Source organism: Gymnodraco acuticeps, unplaced genomic scaffold (assembly GCF_902827175.1).
Source record: "Gymnodraco acuticeps unplaced genomic scaffold, fGymAcu1.1, whole genome shotgun sequence".
Lineage (NCBI taxonomy): Eukaryota > Metazoa > Chordata > Actinopteri > Perciformes > Bathydraconidae > Gymnodraco > Gymnodraco acuticeps.
In genome coordinates, this window is record NW_022991435.1 from 1,609,921 (window position 1) to 1,636,109 (window position 26,189).

At 40.4% G+C, this 26,189-nt stretch overlaps 2 protein-coding genes across 10 annotated transcripts; both read left to right on the forward strand.

The window, feature by feature from the left end:
- Positions 1–19: 19 nt before the first annotated feature.
- tcf3a (transcription factor 3a) lies at positions 20–22,509 on the forward strand. Of its 9 annotated transcripts, none has more exons than XM_034196031.1 (20): positions 20–548; positions 3,505–3,601; positions 3,973–4,045; positions 8,895–8,968; positions 9,641–9,716; positions 10,406–10,446; positions 10,603–10,738; positions 11,125–11,174; positions 12,560–12,659; positions 13,062–13,198; positions 13,343–13,487; positions 13,599–13,657; positions 13,773–13,851; positions 14,663–14,739; positions 15,151–15,324; positions 15,475–15,589; positions 15,724–15,811; positions 19,025–19,260; positions 19,699–19,821; positions 19,934–22,509. In XM_034196031.1, the coding sequence occupies exons 2-19, from the start codon at positions 3,548–3,550 to the stop codon at positions 19,812–19,814; spliced, it is 1,830 nt and encodes a 609-aa protein (XP_034051922.1). In that variant the 5' UTR covers positions 20–548; positions 3,505–3,547; the 3' UTR covers positions 19,815–19,821; positions 19,934–22,509. The 9 variants fall into 9 exon arrangements, 7 of the variants coding, with proteins under 7 accessions (XP_034051922.1, XP_034051919.1, XP_034051921.1 ...); XM_034196028.1 differs by having other exon boundaries at positions 21–548; positions 15,697–15,811; XM_034196030.1 differs by lacking the exon at positions 19,025–19,260 and adding an exon at positions 17,399–17,637 and having other exon boundaries at positions 22–548.
- Positions 22,510–23,219: 710 nt separating this feature from the next.
- LOC117532648 (cytochrome b-c1 complex subunit 10-like) lies at positions 23,220–26,104 on the forward strand. Its single transcript, XM_034196035.1, has 3 exons — positions 23,220–23,542; positions 24,560–24,690; positions 25,790–26,104. The coding sequence occupies exons 1-2, from the start codon at positions 23,454–23,456 to the stop codon at positions 24,678–24,680; spliced, it is 210 nt and encodes a 69-aa protein (XP_034051926.1). The 5' UTR covers positions 23,220–23,453; the 3' UTR covers positions 24,681–24,690; positions 25,790–26,104.
- The last annotated feature ends 85 nt before the right edge of the window (positions 26,105–26,189 follow it).

Genomic DNA, 26,189 nt, shown 5'->3' on the forward strand with positions numbered 1-26,189 from the left:
GTCTAGGCTGTTTGGCTTTCCGCTGTCTTCATCCGCCAGTCAATATAGATCCCGCGAATTGATACTCTGATGCTTTTGCGTCGTGTTTACAGCCATACAACAGTGACATTTTGCATTTTGAACAAAATCAACGCGTCTTTACACAGGTTCTCGAAACCTGCTTCATTTTAACCAAGATTGGACATCGCTGATGTTTCAGCGTCCATGTCCCCCCGTAGGCTGTGCTGCGGAGTGATATTCACTTCATTGGAACCGACAATGTGGAGGCTGTTAAAATGTCTACTTGGAAAATGAAATGGTTACATTTGCTCTTACAATAAGGAAACGGAGCCGTTTAAGAGTTATGGTTCGTGTTAAAAACGTGTTTTTAGTTTCGTGACGAAGACGTCAACCAGACGAGGCGACGGAGGAGTGGTTCATATTGTCTTTCTTCATTTTCATCAAGCCCACAGTCCGGACCACGGGGGGAAGGATCCTATCCCTAACTTTGTTTTTCTCTCTACTGCGGCCGTCGATTTCTCCCTGTTGGATGCCATATAACTGTCCAGGTAAATACATCGACACATACACATTCACAACAAACATATGCACGTCAAACAGTAGTCGTGTGTCACGTTGTTACCGGAGTAATAATCAAGTTTTAAGCGCATCGTTTAAGTTGTAACCGAGTGGCACAGCCGGGAAGAGCGGGGTCTTGGATTTTCGTCCCTCCGGCCTTAGTGAGCTGTTATTACTATAACGAGTATTAGCCTGTGTGTGTGATGGATTTCTTTGTTCACTTCAGTGGGTCATAATGTTACAGCACTTTAGCATATTGCTTGACCGAGTTAGCTAGCCCCCTATGATTTTACTGTGTTTGGTACCCGTATGTCGGTTTTCTAGAAACAAACGCACGAGCGTTAGCCGTAAAAGTAGACGTTGATCGGTTTAAGCTAACGGTACAACATTCCTGGTTGAAGCTAAAATGGCTATCTCTTCCACCTGGTATCAAGATGTGTGCCTGTTTCACAAGTATAGCACTGTAATCATAAACGTACAACACTAGATTGTAGAATTAAAATACAATTTTTGTTAAAAGTATAACTATTATTTGTTACCACCGAATGAGGCTTTACACTTTTTTTATTTTATCTTGAGTAATACAAAACACGTTTCGGTCAGTTATTTCAGGGCACTTTTCACGTTTATACTAATTTTGTTGCGTTTTGACCGTTTTACTGAAACTTTGGTGGCCCGAGTCTTTGTGTTCATTAGTGCCCCATTCTCCTGCTCGACGTGAGGAGCAGGCAACAGGTTTTCAAGGCCCTTTTTAAACGTCCCGCAGGGTTTTAAACCCTACACTGAGCCATGCAACAATATGTTGTAGATAGCAGACCATCTTTTATTTATCGCCAGGTATGAGGTGTTGTGTGGGTATTTGTGCCTTAAACTTTTCTCCAAATGGGAAGGCCGGAGGTGGGGGTGCTCAAGACAAGCGTATGCAACTTCCATTTGTTAGGAGGGGCTAAACACTTATCCCCCATTTTGACCTCAGCTCAGTGAGAGGCAGAAACGACTAGATTAAGTGGTGTTGAAGTTTTTTGGCTTATTGTCTGGTGTAAAAACACATTTTTCGGTAGTCACTCTTTAAAACATTGGTTATTTGCAACATTAATTACATTGCTTTGTTCTTGTGTTTCCCCCAGTTAATCTGGTGGTTGCATCCTTTAATGCCTTCAGAATCCCATGCAGATGTAGTTTCAACAAATGGTTGACTTTTGGTTTTGTCACGGTATCACTCTGTAAACAAAGTTGTGGCTTTACTGACTATGCTTACAACATTGAAGTTGGATACACTTTAATGTGATGGGTAAGTAGTTGCTATGAACAGCTCAAATTACTGAAACTAATCACCTTTTCTGTTTCCAGTTGTGCTATTTTAGACTAAAAGTGAATCTTTAGTCATGCAGTGAAAACGATACTGAGTTATTCAAGTGTTAGAAGTGAAATTGTCTCAGATTACAGCTGACTTTAGGTCATGACTCAAAAAATCTTAATCTCCCACTTTGTTTTTACAATAATTACTGCTTGTAGGTGTATTTGTTATTTTGGCTTTTGTTCCCTTTCTTTTTTGAAGTCACTTAAACGTTTTAGTATCTTTTGATATAAACACTGTAAAATGACAAAGCAAAAACAATTGCAACAAACCTGCATTAGCTTAGAGTATCAGTGGGCAACATTAACTGAGATCAACTTTATTGTATTTTTGCTTGACAGCTTCAGAGACTGTGCAGCCACAAAAGTGAACTCTGAATTGAATCAACACCTCTAAGTACAAACAAAATCACAACATTATGATTTCCCACAGCTGGTATTTACTGCAGAGCTTTTGTTTTGCAAATGGTCTCTGCTGGTTTGCCCACCTCATGCAGAAATGAAAGCAACTCATTTAGATGTTTTACACAAATGGGCAGAATTGGCTATTGATACAAGTTGTGTATACAGCACATATCCTATGTGAGTCTTTGGTTGTGTATTAGCTTACTCTGTGTTTCAAAAGAAGTGTTGGAACAGTTTGGTTTTTGATGTAAGTGTAGTCCAGGGCCTGACTAACATCGAGTGCGGTGTGGCCTGTGGCTGAACCATGTTCACCTATCTGTGGTCTGCAGGGAAATTCTAGTATTGACTTGTCAGTACATCTTCAGTAGATTGATGGTCCAGGGTAACATGCTAATATGAACTATATTTTACATTGTAGGCATGTTTACGGAAGGCTGAACAATGTTTATTTATTTTGTTATGTATGTCAGCCCTCCCATAATGTCATTTAAGTGATATTTCCTTTCGACCAGAGTAAATGCTTTTGGCCTGAATCATCATCCTCTTTGTAATGGTGGGGGAATATAACAAAGACATTGGTATGCAAGTCTAGAATTTTTTTTGAGTTGTAATTAATGTTATCTAAAGTAAGATTAGTTGTGACAACATTTTATTTACCAGGGTTCTATTTTTGAGATATGGGAACACAACAGCACCACTATACAACACTTTAAAATGTAAAAGGCAAAAACTCAGACATGTTAAAACAAGTCTCCAGTTTAACTATATTTTCTGAACCACTTACTTTTAAGTGAAAAGGAAGACACCTCTAATGTCCAGTTGCCCATGGCATTATGTAACCACCTCTATCATTAACACAGGAACAAAACAATGAAAACAAGACCCAATTTGTAAAACAAATTGGAAAATATCAGCAAGTATTTCAGTCTCTTATACCTTTAGTGGATTGTTCCAGGTAAGTGGGAAAACAGTGAATCCATCAAACTGCTTGGATATACAGCCACGTTTTTTTCCAAACCTATATCCCCCTTCCTTTTTTTAGATTATATTTTGGAGAAAGCTCCAGTAGTCACAATATTGTGGTCATATTTGACTTTGGTAATATCTAGCTTTACTTCTGCAGGAATATAAATCATCTTACAGACGGGCAAAATATACTAATACTCTCCTTCGGTCTGCTTTTAGTTGCTTGCTGAGACTGAAACGGCCAAGTGAACAGCGGCAGAGAATGGCTGCAGTGGAAACAGACAAGGAGCTCAACGACTTGCTGGATTTTAGCGCGGTAAGATCTATCTGAAGATTGCTTGACTTAAATGTGCATCCTTTACAGTTTATTCTCTGCTTAAAGACACACTACTTTAAATGTAGAATGTTGATCTGTGACTGAGTGTCAGGAACTCAATGAATGGGCCGGTTGGTCACTGTATGAAGCTTGGCAGTGTATATGTTACTCATGTTGTTTTTGTGTCACTTCCATGTTAGCAGTCACTCAAAGCTGGAATGTGTAGATGTATTCATGACCATTGTAGCTGGATGGAAAGGATAGGGTCATTTGAATTAGCACCTAATCAAGCTTTTGCACATGTGGAGAGGAAACAACTCAGCAAAGTCATAGATGGACCACAGCTAACAGTTTAATGTCTCTCTTTTCAGATGTTTGAGCCTCCAGTATCAAACGGGAAGAACCGTCCAACTACTCTCGCCAGCAGTCAGTTTGGAGGTTCAGGTAAGAAAACAAATGATTATTTCCTTGTTTTCGTTCATTTTTTCTTTCTGATTTACTTTATTTCTTTGCCTCCCAAATAAATGAAATGGTTTATTCTTCTGGATTTTCTCCTCTTGATTAAAAAAGAAAGAAATGTTATGACAGACAAGTAGAAATAAGACGAGATGCTTTATTGTATTTTCATGTTAAACACATTGAAATGTAGTATTATATTTTCTTTCTCTCTCTTAATTTTGCTCACTAAATGCTCGAGATGTTTCTTATTGTTTCTGTAGTACAACTATTGTAATTTCACTTCTCCCTCCCACATTCATTCATGGTGTTTTGAATGGTAATATAAAAGGAGATAGTTCCTGTTCTCCACTTGTTGAAATCATCTGTTTGAGATCACAGATTATTGGAAGCACCCACAGGAAAGATTGCCAGGTTATTTTATGTTATGTAGACCAGGCGTCATCTCCTCAACACTTCCTCATCCTCGCCTTGCAGGTGTCCCTTCCCTCACCTTCTCAGCTGTTGCCATTCAATCACTTAATGACAAAGGCAGAGGGTGGGGGTTGATAGGAATAGCCCAATTAATCTCCTCTGCTAATTCCGTGACCTAAAGTGTTTCCCTGATCCTGCAATCTTTCACCCTATGTCTTTCTTTTCACATAACTTATTTGTACCTACAGCCATTATCCATACATATAATCAACCTTAAGTCAGCTTCGAGACATTCACAGCATTTTACTTTTTTGTATTGCTCTCATACACAATAAGGGGTTTTATGAATTTAAAAAAAGGCCTACCTTTCCATCTTAATTCCCACTGTAGCAGATCCACTTGCCCCACATGAAACTTTCTGTCATCTTCGAATCTCTGGAAGTGCAGTAGGTCTTACGGCTGGCAAAACAAATGAAACCGGATATTGAAGCTGAGATGAAAGACAAGACAAGCAGAGGCTGGGAGGGGTAAAGGGGGCTCTGTTTCTTCTATTCACTTGAGGGCCACTTACATGTTCCTTTTGTTTTTTAGCAAGGTGTGTGCTTACAAAAGAGAGCTGTGATGTTATCAACCCAAACGGCTGCTCGTGGCATTCTCCCTCTGCCTTATAAATGTAATCCACACAAAATATATCCTTTTAGTATCAAACATTCACCGTTGTTAGTTTTTTGTAAAAAAATGTAGTTTGCACCTACTGTGGTCCGCTAACATATATGTAATTTACAGAGGATTTGCATAGAGACAAGTTCACGGCATTAAACAAGTTCTATAGAAGGACCATGGAAACGTTAGCCACCCTCTGTAGCTTACAATATTAGCCAAAAAGCTGGGGCCACGAAACAATTAGCTTATCACAAAGGTCTGAAGCAGGGTTAACGGCTAGCTTGGCGATTTCCCCCCCAAAAAGTAAAAAATGACGCCAACATGTCTATAGATGACTTATTCAATGTAGTGTTATCCTGTTTAAGCTCTTTACAAAACAGGAGCTTTGGCACAGGGAAAGGTCAGCGCACTGCTGCGGGATATTCACGTCGCATAATTGGCAAAACTAATAAATGAAAGGAAAATGCATCTCGTGTACAATCCATGCCTGTCTATAAGTATTACAGTAGGTTTCTTCTGGTTACTCAAACATGTGCTATCATATCATTAGTTTCAAAGAACCTGACTTGGTCAAACTGTATCCCTGGTTTTTTCTGTGGAGCAGCTGCCACGTGTTTTCCTTACAGAGTCTGTTAGATGCCTTTTTCCACCAGTATGGTTTAGGTTTGGGATATGTTGAGGTTTAACATGTGTGGCTATGAGGAACCTCCCTTTCTGAGCCTCAGTGATAATATCTCTGCACTGCTCCCTGCTCGATCCCTTTCACTTGTAAGTTAAAGTAAATTCAGCGCACTTTCATTTTTTGCTCTCTGGAAACTGAGAATCCTTCAATGTATTTTTAAACCTAGGTATGGGCTCAAATGCAGAAGGGGAAGAGTTTAGAATTTGCATGAAATGTTCCAACAGATGTGTTGGTGAAGAACAAGAACTGAAGGATGTTTCATTCATAAGTAGATTTCCAATCGGAACTTCTTGAATGTATGACCATTGAAATGTATATCATTTCATAGTGTGTCAGAATTAGGACTTTGAAATATAAGTTTCATTTATAAACTTCAAGTGAGTTAATGCACACAGTTTGAGAAGTTTCTGGTGACTCACAGGTTAAAACAGCTAGGCCTGTGTTATTGTACATTGTTCAGTATTTCGTTTACATTGTTCACTCTCTTGAGATTTGACCTGACATCATGCTTTGTGTCTGCGTGACTCACTTTTCCAAGGGAAGGAAGAAGGTGTAGACAAAACGGCACACTCAGTTATAGGTGCCTGGGGCCGTGTTCGTTAAAAAGCCAAGACTTGTCTGCAAGTTTGGTCAATGTATGAGCCGGAGTTTTGCTCATGAAGCTTATGACTCAGGCTGGCAGTCTGTTTCCAGTATCTCTTCCTGTGTAATTATAGACTAGCCATGCTAAAAGGGGCGTTGCATGCTGGGAGGAGAAGTGCATTGGGGTTCACCAGAGAATTTGTCTGATGTTACTCACACTTTTCTATGGTTTTCTCTCTCCAGTCCTGGTAGGCTGTCTGAGTAGTGCACTACTCATGGTTTTCTCATTGTTCAGAGACTTATGATGTCGCTAATGGAAATCATAAAATGTCACAGGAATCTCAGGGGAAAAAAGCACCACGTTACAAACTGTAATTTTTTTTTAATAAAAGCATAAATGAAACGGCATTTTTCTTTCCTAAAGAAAGTGGGGAACAGGAAACAAACATATCCAACCCCAGTTGTGACAAAAATCATATTTTAAAAACAAATGTCATCGTTGAAGCAAAAAGGGTAGATGTGTTCAAGCTTTTTTTATTCTAGTCTTAGATTAGATTTGATTAAGACCCAAGATAGAGATGTTGATACTATTGGTAGTATAGTATTCGATCTTTAAGCAGAGTATGTAAACATATTTCCCCATCCACACAGATTTAAAAGCAAGGCTCAAGAAAACCCTTTCCCTGCTTCTTTTCTTTGGGGCAAACCTTTATAACACATACTAAATGACCAAAACCAGTAAACCATGGCCTTTTCATATATTTTCCCACATGAGTACTTTTATAGACACCTGTGTAAACCTAGCTGGTGGTGTCCCCTGTATTGATCACGTGATATAGCTTAGCCACAGCTAGCTACATTGCTTGTCTCTTTTTTTTAGATAACGGTTTCAATGGGGTCTTTAAAGTCACTAAAACAACAACACGGTTGTTAGGTGGGCAATGGAGGAGTGGTGTCACATTACATCTGGAGAATATTGTTTATTTGAAGAGAATATCATCACTGATGTAAACCTACACTATAGTTCTGCTAAGTAGATCCAGTTGTTATTTCTATGCTTTACTCCTTTTGTTGAAATAATAGACTTACTTATTAATCATTATTCCATACAATTCATTGCATTAAATGTAATCTCAAAATACTTGCTAAACCCACTTTTGATTACCTTGAAAAAGGTATTTCTATATGAGAGGGGATGTGTGTTATGTTTCTGCAAAGTGCAAAAAGCACCCTGCTATTTGTGGAATGAAAGGTGACAGTTCATGTTTCTTTTTCTAGTAGCCTTCCAATCCTCAGTTCTTCTAAAGAGGGTAAAAATAACACATGTTCGTGTCTGGCTAACTAGCTTCGTATTTGATCCCTGACTGTTTGATATGCTTCTGAATACTTGGTCATAATGTAGGTGAGAGGCAGACAAAACGCAGCCCCAAAACATTAGTTTTTTGACACTGCGATTGGCTTACTTCCATTTAAGTATTGATAATAAAACTGTCAGAAAAGTCAAATGCAGTCCTCGACTCAAAACATGATTTGAAGCCTTTTTCCTCGTGTAAGGCTATGGTTCTGATGACTTACCAAGGAAGCAAATGGTTCATATATTTTCTTTATCATCGTTGATTGACGTGGAGAGTGACAGTCAGCCATAGAGAGGGGACAAGACATTGTCTCCTTCATCTCTTATTCTGCTGGTGTCGTGCGTATAGATCACAGTTGTCACGGCAATCTAGCAGCTCTCAGCGCTGTGGACCCATCAGTCTGTTCTACTGCTGATCCTGTCATGATTCTAGCCCGCCTCTACCCCCCTCCCCTCTCCCCTCTCCGCTTTTTAATTAGACAACAAAACAAAAATATGAATATTCATAGCGCTCAGCTTCATTAATATGCACAATTATGCAAATCAGTATGCAATTAAGCTTCAGCTTTCCCCCAGAGATGCTGTGTTGCAGTATGAGAGGAGATTGAGAGAAAGGGGACGGGCAGGAATTTCTGCTTCACCAAGCTTTAAAATCGCTCCTTTCAAACACATTCACCTCTCTGAAAGCTGGAGTGCACCGGTCAGGGATAATGTGCGTTAACTATGTAAGATTGAGACCTTCAGCACTTCAGCGTGTGTCTCTGTTAGGGCGAAGGTGTAGGCCAAATGTGAGAGAATAGATGGGTAATGGATGACTGTTGCCATGGAAAATGTAAAGGATTGGAGTGGGAGAATGAAAAATGTCGCGGATGATTCTGGGTGCCTCATACTGGGTGTTAATTATTCAAACTTCCTACAGCTCATATCCACGCTATGTGACAGCACTGTCACTATGCTGTCTCTCTGTGAGCTGGGAACTGAAGCTCTTCAATTGAGGTTACTTTGAGAAGCCTGAAAACAAACTTGTATCAAAGCAGGTCAACTTTATCATTCTCTTATGCAAAGCTTTAGTGTAAGTCCTTGTTACGAATGTGTCTGCCTTTTTGTGGTTAACAGGCCTAACTCAGTTCTTTGTTTTACAGGTATAGATGAGAGGAGTGGATCCGGTCCCTGGGGGCCCGGAGAACAGAACAGTCCATCTTTCAACCAAGGAAGGGTACGGTTTATCCTTACTTACTAGATAGAATCTGGTCTTGAAGACAACACAAGTTTGAGTGCTCATGTAACCGATACCGCTTTCACTGATACAGCCTCAGACCCTCGTAGTGAAATATTAAGATATCACCTGGTTCCACACCATTACTTTTATACACTAGACTGATTCAAAAAAGGCTCAGATTTGCCAAGTTTACTTACATTTGAGTTTGATTTCACTCTTAAGGAAACATTGGACTCATGATCCATGAACATCAGCATACTCAGACTTGATGATAAAAGAACAGTGAGTCACACATTACAAACTTTTATAAAGATTGTCTGTCAACTTATGGATGGTTTGGATCCCACTGGGCTTGTATACAGTGATTTATTTGTACACATGTATGCACATTACTAGAACATTTTGATAGACATGAAGTATAACTGTAGTTATCACAGGTTGAACAAATGGATATATGCGATCTTATAGTAGCTGCTGAAGAATCTTATAAGCACCTTTTCATCCAAGAACCATAAACACACCTCAGAGCCGAGTTTGCTAATGTGAGTTTTCACATGAACACACAAGCGTTGAACTGCTTTGGTATGAAAGGTGTACTAATAATGGGCTACGTTCTTATATCTTTTTTTGTATCGCCCTAATTTCTATCATGCTGTCTTTTTCCCTCAGGGTTATGGAGAACAAGGCCTCTACAGTGAGCAGGAGGGCATTGCGCCCGCCCCCATGTATGGATCAGGGATTGTTGGTAAGAAGCTTTGACTTGAACTAAGCAGTTGAAGCAAAGACACCTTTTACATTGCATTTCGTTTTCTTATTAAAGAGATCCATGGACATTTGGGGCCAGTGTTTTTGATATCAGGACTTAATGATAGAAGAACATGCTGACTGGAATGTAGAAGTTTAAATAAATGAACTGTGTGACTGAACCTACACAATGAGGTGTTTGTTGGAGAGAGCAGTCACTCATAGGTTAGACACCAATGTGCCACTTTAGGGCAAGCCATATTTATGCTTAGGTGGCAATGGATGAAGGGAGCAGGGTAATCAGGGAGGATGTGGAGGAGGGGAGTTTTCATGTGTTGTTGTTGCAGTTTGTGTGTTCAGGGCAAGAGGGGGTGGTGGGGTGTAAAGGGCACCCATGCACAAACAAGGCTCTCCCTTGGGACTCCAGTAGCCTATAGCTCTCTTCTGTTTAACTGTCAGGGGAGGGGACAGAGGTTTGGCACAATTGCCCCTGAACCATTTATAATGGGCCAATTTGTTGTTGTTTTGCTGTCCACAGCCATAAATACCACACATTATCATATACACTCACACAGCAGATGGGAGGCACCCAAATGGAGAAAGGGGAACGTCCAGATTGTGATTTAATATTGACATAAAAGCCCAATTTTCACAATCATGACCTGGTTTTATATTCCTTTCTCCGAACAGGAAAGCCTGAGCGAGGACCTTACTCATCATTTGCACCACAGGTAAATCAGTTAGGATCATCGCCCCTTCTCTCCTGATGCTCTTTTAGGAAAGAATTGTCTCTGCGACATATTTCCTACCATAAATCCATCTGAATTTACTGCCATCATTTATTACTTTTACGCTACATGAGCTTGTGTTTTTTTTACCATCTCTAGCCGGGCTTTATGCCCAGTGAAATGCCCATGCCCAGTCCTGATGCCCTCTCCCCGTCTGGCATGAAGTCCAACTCCCAGTTTTATTCCTCATATGAGGGAAGCAACTCTCGTAGGAGACCCTCACAGGAGCCCATTGGTAAGTTTGTGAAGCCTAGTATCTCCAACAGTGTTCAATACAGTCATGGTCATTCCTTACAACAAATATTTTCTTTGTTCTGATTTATATTTAAGACCCTGTTTGTCATCACTTCTCTAGTTGCGGTTTGAAAAATAAATGTTCACTTCTGCTTGGTTAAAGAAAGTGAAATCCCTGAGTGCTCAATGAGGAAAGTCACTGAATAACATCAGAGTCGACATACCTTTTGATTAGGCCTTTATGAGTGGTCACAAGACAGATGGATAGATTCTGTTTGCATGACTGAATCCCTACATTGGTGGTTGTAACATCTCTGCTGCAATAAGTTAAGATCTTTGTGCATGTGTGCATGCTTATGTGATTTCCCTCGGTCTTCTTCCCCTCAGGCACACAGCCAAAAAAGATCAGGAAGGTGCCCCCTGGCCTGCCCTCCTCGGTGAGTACTAGCATCCAGAAACGTTGGAGTCCTGAACTATATCTCAGCCCTTGCAGTCAGTCCATGGGAGCTCATGTTGTCATGTTTTACGCCCCCTTTTCACATTCCATTCTGCATCTTAAGCCTCTCCTTGGCTCGCAAAGTAGGAGAATAGCTGCAACACAGGACATCCAGCTCTTACAGCTGTGTATCTGCACCACCGAAGTAAAAAAAAAAAAGGGGTGGGGGAGTGAGGAGCCACTCATTCACCCAGTCACTCATTTGCAGCTTGTATTTATAGTGTGTTGTATTTGTAGGCCCTTTGCGTTATGGCCACATTTCTTGGTCTCTGCCAAGCCAACCCGTTAGATCACTGAGGGGAATTCATGCCGGGGTTTGATGGCTCGTACTCCACCTCATTTTTTCCCTCTCCCTCGCTCTCTGGGCACCCTATTTCCTCCTCTTCTCTGTTTCTTCCTTTCCCCCTCCCCCTCCTCTCTTACCCCACAGCCCCCTCCCTCTCCTTCCCGCCGCCTCCCTCCCCTTTCTCTCTCTCCCCTCCCCCATCCCTCTATCCCAGCTGCCAGTGGAGTTGGCTGCCATCCAGGATTCGGCAGATGGTTCAGTAATTAGGAGTGCATCTCTCCGTTCCCTCTTCTCCTCTCCCTTCTTTTCCCTCTCCTTTTTCTCTGTTTAATCAAATTACAGAAGAAAACTTCAGTCCATTTGGATTTGAGTTCTGCAGACACAGTTTGATACTTGCTGTGCGTCTAGAATAATCTTGATTAAGAATGCTATGGTGGTTCAGAACATTGGCTTCTTAATACCCATTATACCATGTACTAAATCCGACTGCATCTCCCATTGTGTGATCACATCATCCTGGGTTAGAAAGTGTGCATTGTATATCTGTAATTATCTCAGTGTGTTTCAGTTTAATAGGATCAAATGTAAAAAGGCCCTAAGAGATTGGAGACAGAGCCCAATAAAATCACTGACACAGCACATTCGATACATTATGCTCAGTCTGCAGCCATGTTGCAATCGCCTGTTTATCTAATTAAGTAGTCAAACCTGATTGTGAAAATAGATTCCGGCCTAGTAAGGAACACATACTTTTAGGAGCTGTTTGATCGGGGATTTAATGCAAACATATTCTTTTATAATTTTGAAAATGTAACACCAGATACTATTTTTATGAGAACTAATCTGTGGTCTCCATCCTAAGCACAAGGAAGCTCCCACTGAACTTTGTTATGAGTATCTCAAAATAAATATGCCATATATAGTATCTACTGAACCGAAAGATGTATATACATTATATCGTTTGCATAAAGTGATTTATGACACAATTCAAAGCTCTGAACTAAAGAGTTACATTTTTCTCTATTGTTTATCCTTTGTAGGTTTATGCATCGGCCTCAGGAGAGGAGTTTACCAGGGACAACGCTGGCTACCCAGCCCCGAAGGCAGGAAATGTCTACCCACCACCATTCTACATGCAAGGTCAGTCTAAACAACATTTGCTTTGAGCGCCTCCTCTTGTTCATTGTTGTAGTTTGAGAAGTTAATTCTGACCTAGACACTTGTTGTCAATGTGGGGAAATGTATAGAAAATCTATAAAAGCAATATTGACCTGGAATATTCCTTTTTTAAAGCCGGTATGGTTGTAAAATGAGCTCCCCGTGATATCCTTCTGGATGTTCGGGTGACCGTAGGTGCTGTAGCCGTATGCCAGTGAACACCGGGGGTGCCTGGGTGCTGAATAGTGCATCACAGTTGAATGAAGTCATCACAGTAATGTGACATGTCTCATATGTGGCCTTCATTGTCCTCTCCTCTCCTGTGGCTGGTTATCCCTCGCCCTTCTTGCCCCCCCCTTTCCTCCGCTGGATGCCCCCCGACAGAAGGCCTTCACCCGCCCTCTGATCCATGGGGCACTGCCAGGTCGATGGTTCAGCCTGGATATACTACCATGCTGGGCAACCCCCCCCATCTGAGCCAGCATGCTCCCTTCACTGCCATCAACCCCCAAGACAGACTGGTAAGTTGTGCCTTCATACTTTGGTTCATACTTTTAGTTTTTCTTTGAAGGCATTATGAGGTCTTTGACACGTGTTGACTAATGCATCATTGAGGGCTTCTGTTTGCTCGCGCTTTTAAATGATTGGGTGTCTTTGTTTTTCAGAAACGGCAGCCACTGCCCCTCTCTCCCCAGAACTACCCCATGCATGGCGGGGAGGTGAACGGGGCTCATCCTGCGGGCTTCCACTCAGGCCCCAGCAGCTTCGGGGTCCCCAGCCACACACCCCCTATGGCTGACCCCATTATGGGTAAACCTTTTTGTGTGAAAAGTGCTTCATGTTTTCCTCCAGTATTGTCACATTGCTTAGTATTTGTTGAGCATAGGATCTAATTTCAATACTTTTTTCCTTCCCCAAAAGCAAATCGAGGAACAGTACCAGGAAGTTCAGGGGATGAGATTGGAAAAGCCCTAGCATCTGTAAGTTATTAATAAAAGATGTACTCATGGCAAAGCCGTGTTCCTAGACCAAAATTCATGTAAAGGAATACGTTGGCATGTTATTTAATTAGAAACAATTTCTTCCTCTTTCCAGATCTATCCCTCCGATCCACACAGTAACACCTACCCTCCGTCTCCGTCCACTCCCGCTGGCTCTCCCCAGGCTGTATCAGGTGAGGGAATATCTCTAGTCTTTTGTTCCCAGAGGTCTCAAAGTGAGCCGGCTGTTAGGTAGGTTTGTTGGTGCAACAAGGGGTCTTTCCTGTCATATAATGGAATTATATAATCTTTTAAAATACATTGTTGTCCCTCTGACTAAGCCTGAATGGTTCTTAGTGACAAGTAGCTCCATCTATTGGGTTAGCAGTGCAAGTTATTTTTGTGTATTGAGGGATCCATACTTTCTAATGTGCAAACTTCCATCTTAATATTCATCGATAATGTCACACTTCAAATATATGATACGGTTAGTTAATATTTTAAGTACCAATTTAAAGTGAAAACATTTCAGATTTTTAAGAAAGGTCCTAGCTACTCACTTAAATCGTACCAATATTCACAAATACGCGTTTTTTTAAAATGGGTAATTTATAAAATAGCAGACATAGTACATCTATCTGTTTATACTAAACATGTAACGCATGGTCCACCACCCAGCTTAACCGTCACTTGATCTGTATAACACACACACACGCGCGCGTGCGCGCCATCCAAATATAACTATGGGGAAAATACAGTAGAAAGTGGGTTGGGGTCACTTCCCCATTTGTCTGTGCACTGAGTCCAGGAGTGAGCTCATCACACCGTGCTGCTGCTGCTGCTGGCACACGGTGAAGGAGAACAAAAGAGGGAGGAAGATGATGATCATGAACCAATAAAGAGAGGCCTTGTTTTAAAATAGTGGACTTGTTCAGTTTAAAGCAGGAGATCAGCTGATGCAGTACATGAGGGCAACTGAACTGAACCTTGTAATCTCTCTTCTAGGCTCTGCATCCCAGTGGACTCGGTCCTCTGGCCAGGCCACACCTTCACCCAACTTTGACAGTGGACTTCAGTCCATGGTGAGTCGGCATACGTTTGAGTTCATAAGCGTTTATGCCCACAGGTACTGAATAGATGCAGAATGTAAATAAAAAAAACAAATGTTAATATATCTATATATGAATGTACATCCTAAAACTATAAATGTATCTATTTGCACATATGCATTCATACTCGTTAAATAACATTTACAAGTTAAATCATACAGTTATGTACTACTAAACGAGTGCAGATTCACAATTACTGCAAGAACGTTCGTGCAAAAAACCCACCTTCATTCATTTACAAACGCAACAACCCCTTTTTTTTCACGTAAGAGATACAACAAAAGATGGTTGAAGTAAATGACAGAGGAAAACACAGGATGCTATACGGTTATGCTTGCATCACCTTCTGCCATCTCAGTCTGCCTTATCCTTCATTCTCTGTAGCCCAATAAAATGGAGGACCGTCTGGACGAAGCCCTCAATGTTCTTCAGCGTCACGCCAGCGGACAAGGAGGGCCAGGCCTGGCTGAGATGCACAGTCTGCTGGCGTCAGGCTTAGGGTTACCTCCTGCCTTCACTAGCGCAGCACTCGGATTGGCCAGCCGCCTGCCTGGACTGGTGAGACAAACAAATAGCAGCCAAGGAAATCTGTGCGCCAGTGACTAAATGAAGTTTGATATGTCAAATGAAAGAAAAAGTAACAGTGAGAGCCCTTTATGAACACGTCTTACATGATCATTTAAACCCGGTTTCATTGTTATCCTGAAGATGTCCAGCCTCCATGAGGACTCTGCTGGTCTGCCCTCTAGTGGAGGCCTGATGCACGGGGGTCACCACGGCCCTGCGTCAGGCCCGCCGGGCTCTCAGCCTGAAGGCTTCACCGGTGAGACTTTTGATGATCTTTTGTTCACATTGATGTCACAGCGTGGGATAATACTTCCCACCATTGAATGTAATTTAACATTAACTGGTTCTATTCCTCTTATTCAGTATCTTTGTTATTGAATGCCTGTGCAGGCCTGTCCGGGAGCCTCAATCGCTCCAGTGGGTCTGATATAAAACGAGAGGACAAGGAGGACGATGAAAACTGCTCAATTACCGACAGGTCAGAGGACGAGAAAAAAGACGTGAAAGGCCGGGTTGGAACGAGGTGTCTAAAACCTTTTTTAGCACAAAGTTTATACTCTTCTATCACTGCGTGAGATTTCAGGGCAAAACATGCTGCTGTGGTTTAAGTATATAATATGTGTCTGGAAATGGTCTTATAACCTTTGAGATATGATTGTTTATAGTCAATCATTTCTCATGCATGTATACTATAGGGCTCTATGAAATCACAACACGTTATATTTCACTTTTAATGGATTTGATTAGTAATTAATACTTTTGTTCTAAAGCTGGTATTACTGCATATGTTAAAGGTTTCCTAATCTGTTATGTTGAGTGGGATGACCTTAGTAGTTGGAGGACTGCATTACCAAGAGATCACAAATCTAAATCAACATCCATGAACAGTAATAGCTGGGTAACAATATCTCCTTTTCTAAATCTGACAACCTTACAGGGGTGTCAACAAATGTATCAAATATAAAGGTAAATTACCAGAAATTAACATTAAATATTCTTATTTAGCAAAAGTAGAGACAAAGGATACCTTCATGACAATTATTAGAAGAAAATAAAAAAAGTCAGTTTTTGGAGTTCAATGAAGTGAAAGGCTTTAAACAAATGGGACCTTTAACTTGCAACTCAAAGCCAAACGCTGCTACAGTAGCAGCTATACACTGCTACTGTAGCTACTGTAGCAGCTATACACTGTTACTGTAGCTACTGTAGCAGCTATACACTGTTACTGTAGCTACTGTAGCAGCTATACACTGTTACTGTAGCTACTGTAGCAGCTATACACTGTTACTGTAGCTACTGTAGCAGCTATACACTGTTACTGTAGCTACTGTAGCAGCTATACACTGCTACTGTAGCAGCTATACACTGTTACTGTAGCTACAGTAGCAGCTATACACTGTTACTGTAGCTACTGTAGCAGCTATACACTGTTACTGTAGCTACTGTAGCAGCTATACACTGTTACTGTAGCTACTGTAGCAGCTATACACTGTTACTGTAGCTACTGTAGCAGCTATACACTGTTACTGTAGCTACTGTAGCAGCTATACACTGCTACTGTAGCAGCTATACACTGTTACTGTAGCTACAGTAGCAGCTATACACTGTTACTGTAGCTACTGTAGCAGCTATACACTGTTACTGTAGCTACTGTAGCAGCTATACACTGCTACTGTAGCTACTGTAGCAGCTATACACTGTTACTGTAGCTACAGTAGCAGCTATACACTGCTACTGTAGCTACTGTAGCAGCTATACACTGTTACTGTAGCTACTGTAGCAGCTATACACTGCTACTGTAGCAGCTATACACTGCTACTGTAGCTACTGTAGCAGCTATACACTGCTACTGTAGCTACTGTAGCAGCTATACACTGCTACTGTAGCTACTGTAGCAGCTATACACTGTAGCGGTGTTTGTCATTGAGTTGCTCTGAAAGGGTATCCCGCTCCATCTGGTTTGGACATGACTAAGACCATAATCGGGAAGTTATTATCAGAAGTGATGAACTGTACCCATACTGTTGTTTTATTCCCTCCTCATCTGCCAATGGCGCTTCGCTAGTTTGGATGATGAGGAAGACGATGAAGATCTTCCAGTGGAGGTTAAGGCTGAGCGGGAGAAAGTGAGGAGGATGGCAAACAACACCCGTGAGCGGCTACGTGTGCGGGACATCAACGAGGCTTTTAAGGAGCTGGGACGCATGTGTCAGCTCCATATGAGCCACGAGAAACCGCAGACCAAATTGATCGTACTGCAACAGGCCGTTAACGTTATACTCAACCTGGAGCAGCAAGTCCGAGGTCAGTGGGTGTCCAGGGAGGAAGGGAGAGGAGGGGAAGGGCCTCTTTACAAACTGAAACTCCCACACGGCTTCACTTCCCAGCTAGTTATTTCAAATACTTTTCAAACTCATTCTGGTAATCCATTTGACTCCACTTGTTGTGGTTAACTCGATCAGCAATGTCACTTTTTTGCATTCGATCCTAAAAAGAAAGGATCAACAAAGTAAGGAAATGAAGCTGTGTGGTTGTTTTGAAGACATGCCCATTCTCCAGTTCATCCTCTAAGGTTTTCTGGCAACACATACAGCACTGCTCGATGTCCTGATGCAGTATGTGTTGTCTTATAATGGCCTGTCTGTTTCCCCTGTGAAGTGCTTAAGTGTCTCTCTGCTTCTCCCTGTATTAACATCTTTCTGTGTGCTTATTTGCTTTTTTCACTGATGCCTCATTAAGCTTTAAACTAAACTACAGTCATCTTCTTTAATTTAATTATTTCAGTGTTTCTTTTTATACATTTTTTCATAATGCCCCCGTCTGCTCCCCTTTGGTTGGCATGAAAGCAGGACTGTGGTGTGGTGTTAAACCGGCCTTCAGCTGTGTTGCAGTGTCTCTGTGCTGCATGTCCAGCCTTTCAAGCATTAACTCTTTAGTTTGCCACCCTGTTTTCGAGAGACAATCCTTTCCATTTCCCCATCCACTCCCTCGTCCTCTGTCATTTTCTTTTTACAGATATCAGCAGTGACCTCCTCTTCCTCACATTCAGATAAATACATCTACTGCTGATGTATTTAATGCCCTCAGTCTCTCCTCTTGGCTTTTCTCTGTGGCTCTTTCTATGTTGGCAGAGGGTGTTGCTTCCTCTCTCTCCCTTTCTCTCTCTCTCTCTCTCTCTCCTCATAACTTCTTTGTCATTCTGCTGGACAGTCACTATATCCCCTGAACTTCCACCCTGGACCCAAATGACCTAAATAAACTGTGGTTGGTTAGACTTCAGGACAGATTAGTTACACCTGGTATCGTGATTCCCAAATGATCGGTTACTCGTTAGAAATCATTTGGTTGTGACATCATTTGCGTGCTGTAGATCCACGGGAAGAGTTATACCTACCCTCCGTTCTCTCTACTGCAAAACAGCCCCTCCACTGGGATCCTCTTCAGCAACTCCTCGTCTCAACGTATTGGGTGAAGAGCTTGAAATATAAACATGCATTTAAGATATAAAACGTTTCCTAATAACAGAATACATATTCTAAAGGAAGACAAATATAAAGCTTAAAGCTGCGTCATAGGTTGAAAACTGTATACGTGTCGTTTTTGTGAGAACATGTAGTCCTGATTTAGTAAGAGCTGTGATTTGGGTTTGTTAACCGGCCCCTCCCATCCCCACTTCTCCTCCTGGCTGCAGCGTTGTCTCGGTGAACGATGAGAACCTGACTGCGGAGGAGAAGGAGGCGAGGGAGAAGGAGCGTCGCCACGCTAACAACACTAGGGAGAGGGTGCGCGTGCGCGACATTAACGAAGCCTTCAGAGAGCTGGGCAGGATGGTTTCGGTCCACACGCAGACCGACAAGGCCCAGACCAAGCTTATCATCCTGCAGCAGGCTGTGCAGGTCATTATGGGCCTGGAGAAGCAGGTTCGAGGTAGGTCAGCCGATACAGGAAGGTCTGATCCACACAGACGACAACCATCTCTGATTGTAGCTGGATTAGCTGCCAGTCATTCACCCGTAGGAAAATATCTTTGTTAAAGTTTATTCTCACTGACTGTGTGGCATTCCCTTTGCCGTTCTCTTTACTCTTAACTCTGAAAAAGGGAGAAGAAAGGGAGAATCTTTGAGGAAGTATATCCCTGCCCTCTGCCAAATGCCTGCGTCTGATTCTCATCTTACTTTTCATTTTCCTATCTTGCTTTTCTCCTTTTTGTTCCCCGTGTCAACTTTTGACCTTTTTTGTTTGTTTAAAACTCTGCTTTAATCTCTTAAAAGATTTCTGAGGAAGCATAATGAGATGTTCACTAGAAGTCCCATACTTCCTCTTCCTGTTTTTAATCTAAGTGTTGCTCCTTTTTTTTTTTCAAAGAGCGTAATTTGAACCCAAAGGCTGCCTGCCTCAAGAGGAGAGAGGAGGAAAAAGTTTCAGGCGTGGACCCCTCCATGCAGCTTGGTGGGGGTCATATGGGAGACGGACATATGTAATTCCTAGGTCAGTGCACAGAGCATCTAGAGTAGCATTTATGTTGCCTTCAAGTTAATATCATTTTAAATGTTTTGTTTTGTTGCAATATATTAATTTGTGTTTCTCCTTTCTCTTCCAGTTCCTGTTGATTGTGCAGCCCTTAGAACACGTGGCCTTAATCTATCATTGTCATGCATCTCAGTGTGTGTTAATCAACTTTTGGAAAGCACACACGCACACACACCTCATTACTGACAAAGCAGGTGGCCACATTCCTGACTATGAATTCAAAAGTAACAAGCACACTCTTACAGGAGGGAAATGTATTAATCTTAACACGACATCACTTTGAACCGAGGACACCGGTTTGGAGACAGTGGAAATTGGACATAAGGACTTTCTTATGATCATGTTTTTGTAAGACATTTTGAAATATTGCTTTACATGTTGGGAGCAAAACTTGTTTGGATCAAATGAAACTTTTTGGATCAACTGCTTCTGTGATCAGAGTTAGGGTTTGTATTGTTGGATGATTATTGGCATTCCCATCTGAAAAGCAGGTCTTACATTCTTCACCGGCAAAGAGGGACACCCGGGTTTAAATCTTATGATTCAATGAAACCTGTAGAAACGTGCCCAAGAGAGGCCTAATGCGTAGTGTATGATTAAGATAAAATGGCCATCAAAATGATCTTGTCATGTGATGACTGAACTACACAGGCAGGTTTGAAGACATCCAGCGAATAACCGGGCCATCAGAAGCCTGACTCATCCCTTTTTATCTGGATGTTTTTTCTTTCTTGCTTAGGCTCAAAAGAGTGCCACAGCCATTTTTTGATTAATTTCAACTGTGGATCCCTGAGTTTGATCTCTTAAAGTCCTGTACATCTGTTACGGTCACTGCCATGCAAGTGGAGCAGAAAGACTGCCGGAGAGACACCGTCCACCGACACAGACACGAGCAAAGACTCGAGATACAAATCCAGGAACGACTAAGAGGATGAATCTATTGTGCGCTGCGGGTACAGATGTCCTCCTCCCGGCTCAGATCACCAACCATCATGAAGTCAGTCATTCTCTGCCTGCCCCGGTCAATCATGCCTGAAGACTCTGTTCCAGCATGGTGAACTTACTAAACTTAAGTCTAGGAGCAACTTTTATTATGGTAAATGTTGCTTCAAGACGGAGATCCTTGAGTATTGAGAGGGATCATGAGTGTTCCTGCTACCCTGTAGAGAATTTACTCACCATTTATGGAATTGTTTTGCTGTGTGTTGAGCATTTGGTGTTTTGTTTTTTCCCCTTTTTGAACAATTGCAAAGCCTGTTGTAAGGATCTTCCTTTTTTGTAGAACTGATTTATCATTGTTTTTTTATCGTTTTATTTTTTACTTTGTAAGATAGTTGTATGAGTTTTGTTTTTATCCTTTTGGAATGCTCTTTCTTTTTTTGTTTACATTGTTTAAATGTAAGACGACTCTCAATTTAGATTCCAGGAACAAAGTGAGGTGTTTTCTTTTGTGCCAGGTGCTTAGAAACGTTAGAAATGACAAACCTATCTGGCTGTAACATCACATGTTGTGATATTGCTCTCTTTAAAAAAAAAAACTAAAAAAAAAGAATAGAAAAATGCATGTGTCAACACAACCCTGTCAGGCCAGTTGTAATTGGATTGTTCTGGTGTTTGCGACAGTTTTTCTTTAATGAAACAATATTTTCTTCAGCACACCCCCCTCTCCTCTCCCTGATGTCCAGCTCTCTGAAGAGCTTGTTGATGCGTTTGAGGAAGGGGCAGTAGGGGCGGTCTGCACAATCTGCAACATAATTCACTGTTTCATTATGAAATGAAGCATAAAATGAATCAAAAGGGTGGCCTTAGTCATTTTCCTGACTTTGGGAGTTTTGATAATGGTTACTCACCAGTGCCTGAATACTTCTCTGCTACATGGTGGACGACGTTGCATTTGAGGATTTATAGGTTGTACCTTTTTATAATACAGATGTATAAAAACATATATACTTCAGTTACATCTGACAGTGTCTCAGAACATCTAAATGAAGAAGCACACTAGTGGACGCTGACCCCCTCAGTGTCGCTGTGTTATTAAACGTAAGATGACTAATAATGAAAGGTCTTCAAATTAGACGCTGAAAACTACTTAAAATGCTTCATCTTTTATGTACTGATTTTGTTAAATATAATTTTGTCCTTGACTGGCATGTGCATTGATATGTATGTACAGCTGTATGATATGTCAGCTTTATCATTGTAAGCTGATACTTATATGTAACAGTATTTGGTTTTTTGTACCTGTCATTTTATCACAAATCTTACCCCCACGGACTAGCCCCAAACATTATTTTCTTTGTCAGTTACTCTAACCTTTCTGAAGAAAAAATGTGGTGTTGTTGTGATATGAAAAATCTCTATTGAAGACTTGTACTTTTATTTCTTTACATGAAAGATAGGTCTGCAGTATCCGAGGATCAAAACATGCACCTGATATTCTTCGTTAACAGACCCTTTCTGTCCTCCACAACAGATGACCTGCTACAAATCTCTCTGTCTTCACTCATGTTTGGGGACAACATCTATGTAGGCTATGTCCTCAAAGTGCCTCCAGTTTCCTATTTTTTATATATAAAGTAGATATAGAGAACTGTTGTGTATATAACAGTAATGTAGCAATAAATGTGCCATTTTTAATAACAAATACCACGTTGATCCAATGTCTTTTTTTTTCATATTTTAAAAACACCTGAATGTTTTTTTCCTTTCTGTAATGGAACGAGGTAGTGGTCGATCCATTTAATATTCTATTTGTTAAATGAGTTTCACCCAACTACAACAGACAAAAAGGGTAAAGAGGAATAGATACACAGGCCAGCAGTACTAGATTGATTTGTCTGCGGTGGCGCAGAAATGAGCTGAATACACAGCGTTTTATTGTATTTGTCCAGAGCCTTAGAAAATGTTTCTATGCTGTAATACAAACTGATGTGTGCAGAAGTGGGAGAAGTATTCGGATGTTGTACTTCAGTAAAAGTAGAACTACCAGAGTATAGGAATACTTTCTTACAAGTAAAAATCCTGCATTTAAAATGTCGCTCAACTAAAAGTCAAAAAGTATTAGCATCAAAATATACTCCAAGTACCAAAGAAAAAAATACTATTAAATTAGGGGGTCAATTGTGAATGTACTTCAGGTGCAACTAAAGTCAAATGTAGGTGTTGATTATATGTCATACTATTAATCAAAATGTGCCAAGTCACTAAAGATATTCAATAAATGTAGTGGAGTAGAAGTAAAATATTAACCTCTCAATTGTATTGGGTAGAAGTGCCAAGTGTAAAATGCAAGTAAAGCACAAGTCTGTCAAAATGGTAATTAAGTACAATACTTGAGTAAATGTACTTGTTTACTTTACACCGTGTGCAAAATATTACGTATAGGTTTGAAAAAACGCGCATATATTAAGGATTAGCCATGTTAGCAAAACATTAACTACAGATAATAAAGGTGTAACACGTTTGTAACTGTTCATGTTACAAATCGATGTGTTACATGTTCAGTTGTAACTTGTATCCACTGGTGTTTTCCGAGTAGAATGAACTGAAGTCATCACGCACATGCGCAGTAGCAAACCGGAAGTTCTTTAATGCTCTTAAAGCGGCACGGAGGACACATTTCAGCAGAAATGATCGCTAAAGTGGTCGGTACAAAATATGTGTCCATTGCCAAAACATGGTAAGATGATTTGTTTTACATCGTTACAATAGTAGTGCTAAAACCCGGAGAGAAGTCAGACTTACGTCAACATAATCTTGATCGTGTCCTCAGCAAACATTAGCTGTTAGCTTAGCCGAGGTCATCCTGTGGGGACGTGCTGCTGAATACTTCTCATTTAAACTAAGAATAAAGATGACAAAAATAACAATTATGAAGTTACAAACAAAGTGAGCTTCTTTGTCCTCATTGAATGTTTTCGCATAGCAATCTCCCGATTTATATACCTTTTTGTTTAGCTTGTTTATATAAGTTAACCATAACACATCTCACGTGAAGATTAGCTTTAATAATGATTAATAATAATTAATTACATTTATTTAGCGTTTTTCCGAATTCTCAAAGCGCTTTACATAACATATCATTATTACATATATTCGACATGTAACTATGAATACTTTGGACGATACCCACAGGAGCAAATTATTCAGATTTGACAAAAATGATTAGTGATACAAATAATTTGTCCATTAATTAATCCTTAACGAATCAAATAAATGTCTTTACATTTTAAATGTGGTCTGATTTGGTGTCTAATTGCTACAACCACATAGATTTGTATATACGTTTTTTACCTGGTAACTACTGTGTCTGTGAGGTATGAGTCATCTGAGAGACACCTATTTAAAAAAAAAAAAAAGATTTATTATCAATTTAATCATTTTCTAATAATACATCCGTATTTATAAATGGGTAAAAAGGCAAGTCACTCATAACATTTCAATCAGTGAAGCTTTAACCGGAAAATCTGTTTATCTTTTGCCTTTCGGGAATAATGTTGTTTATTTGTGACATGCCTTACGCCAACACTTCTTTATTAACTTATCATTCGGTGCTTAATATTTTTCTTTGGTGTATGTGTTCAGAATTCATATTTCAAGTCACAAAATAAAACAAACCTTTACAATTTTCATCATTTGTATATCCACTCTGAATGGGAGAAACGTGGAAGTCTTGACAATGTTCTGTTCTCCACAGGATCCCCACTCTGGCCGTATGGGGTTCAGTGGGAGGCGTAGCTCTGGTCCACTTCACAGACTGGAGAATGATTCTGGATTATGTTCCCTACATTAGCGGCAAATTCAATAATGACAAGTAGTGGATATCAGGTTTGTTCAGTAAATGGCAAAGAGATGACTGCAGACATAAGAGAGAAGGTGTAACAGCATGTGTTGCAAACGGAGAGCAGTAGATGCACTATCATTATTTCTGTTCCTACTGTATCTTTAAAGCCATAAACAAGGAACTTCTATCCTGTGGCGCTTAGTTTCAACCTTTACATCTAAATTGGCCTTAAACTGATCCCTCATACTGTTCACACTCACATTTCTTATTCTGTGTCATTGTCTTGATTAAAACGGGTCTCTAGCTATTTCTATTTATTTAGACATTAAAAATTGGTTTAAAATGTGGCAAACACTGGAAAGGTGCATACTGTTAAAGACCCTAACGATTCTAATAAAGTTGTGAGTGTAGGCTATGCACCTTTTTCTGTTGTCCACATTGACATTGTTAAGAAAGTTACAATTTCCCAAGTAAACTAATTATCCAAAACCATTTAGTCAAACAGCAAATAATATCATAAAATAAACAAAATATAAAGTTGTTTTTTCTTTATAGTGTGATTGACATTTCTAAACATTTTAATCCAGGTATTCGAAACTGCACTATAGTAGTAACTCTGTAATACTCTCTGCGACCAAATACCTCAACTGGCATGGTCAACTTGCCAAGACCACTACTTTCTTCTCCACAGCAGGCAGCTGTCATGACTAAGGAAATGATAAACAGAGTATAATTCTGAAACAATAAGCCAGGTAGTTCAGGGTGTCAGGAGACCAGTATCCAGGACAGTGGCCTGTTTTAAACCCATATGTACTAGACTCTAATAAGACTAGAACCCCTCTGAAACATCAGATAGGATCTGCAGCTTAGTTATTTTGCTAGGAATTCTCCAAAATGAATAGTTTAATAAATACAAAATGTCTGTGAAGAGTGTTGACTGTTAAGTGAGATTTGCATTGTGCTTTTAATGAATAAACAACAACAAAGTGTAATCTGTAAACAAAACAAACATATTTTGAAGTGTCACTTGTTACAACTTTTTCTACTGAACTTGCTGTCTTTCCTTCAAGCTTGATTTCTCTGTCACAGCAAAACCACGTTTCTACTTCTCAGACTAATGTTTTTTTCCCCTTTTTTCGACAGGTTGGTGTCGGTGTTACACAGAGACATGAATGCTTCTGCTTGGCGTCGTGTGTCCTGCAGGCCACTGGAGGGTGTCATCTTCACCATCAACATCCATGGAAATGCACTGGACTTGTCATTTCAATGGTCGTCAACCAACAAAAAACATGTATAGAAGAAATATGAGAACACCGATGACAAATGGACTTTTTTTTTTTCCACTTCATTTGGGGGTCAGGTATTCATTTTATTCATCAGTCTTCTGTGCGTCAAACCTGATTCTTAATTGAAAAACTCTGTTATTGTTTTGAAGTAAAGTATATGAGATGTATCCTATATTGTGGTTGTGTATTATTATTTCACTTGTGATTTAATGATTCAATATAGCCGTGATTAACAGGTCCCTCCCTGTACATCCATG

What these genes read in the sequence shown, in the direction of transcription:
- tcf3a (XM_034196026.1), top strand. Translation starts at nt 3,548, where the DNA reads ATGGCTGCAGTGGAAACAGACAAGGAGCTCAACGACTTGCTGGATTTT. An exon ending in GTATGGATCAGGGATTGTTG is followed by an intron (nt 9,717 to 10,405) that starts GTAAGAAGCTTT and finishes TTCTCCGAACAG; the next exon opens with GAAAGCCTGAGCGAGGACCT. An exon ending in TCAGCCTGAAGGCTTCACCG is followed by an intron (nt 15,590 to 15,696) that starts GTGAGACTTTTG and finishes CCTCTTATTCAG; the next exon opens with TATCTTTGTTATTGAATGCC.
- LOC117532648 (XM_034196035.1), top strand. Translation starts at nt 23,454, where the DNA reads ATGCTCTTAAAGCGGCACGGAGGACACATTTCAGCAGAAATGATCGCT. An exon ending in GTGTCCATTGCCAAAACATG is followed by an intron (nt 23,543 to 24,559) that starts GTAAGATGATTT and finishes TGTTCTCCACAG; the next exon opens with GATCCCCACTCTGGCCGTAT.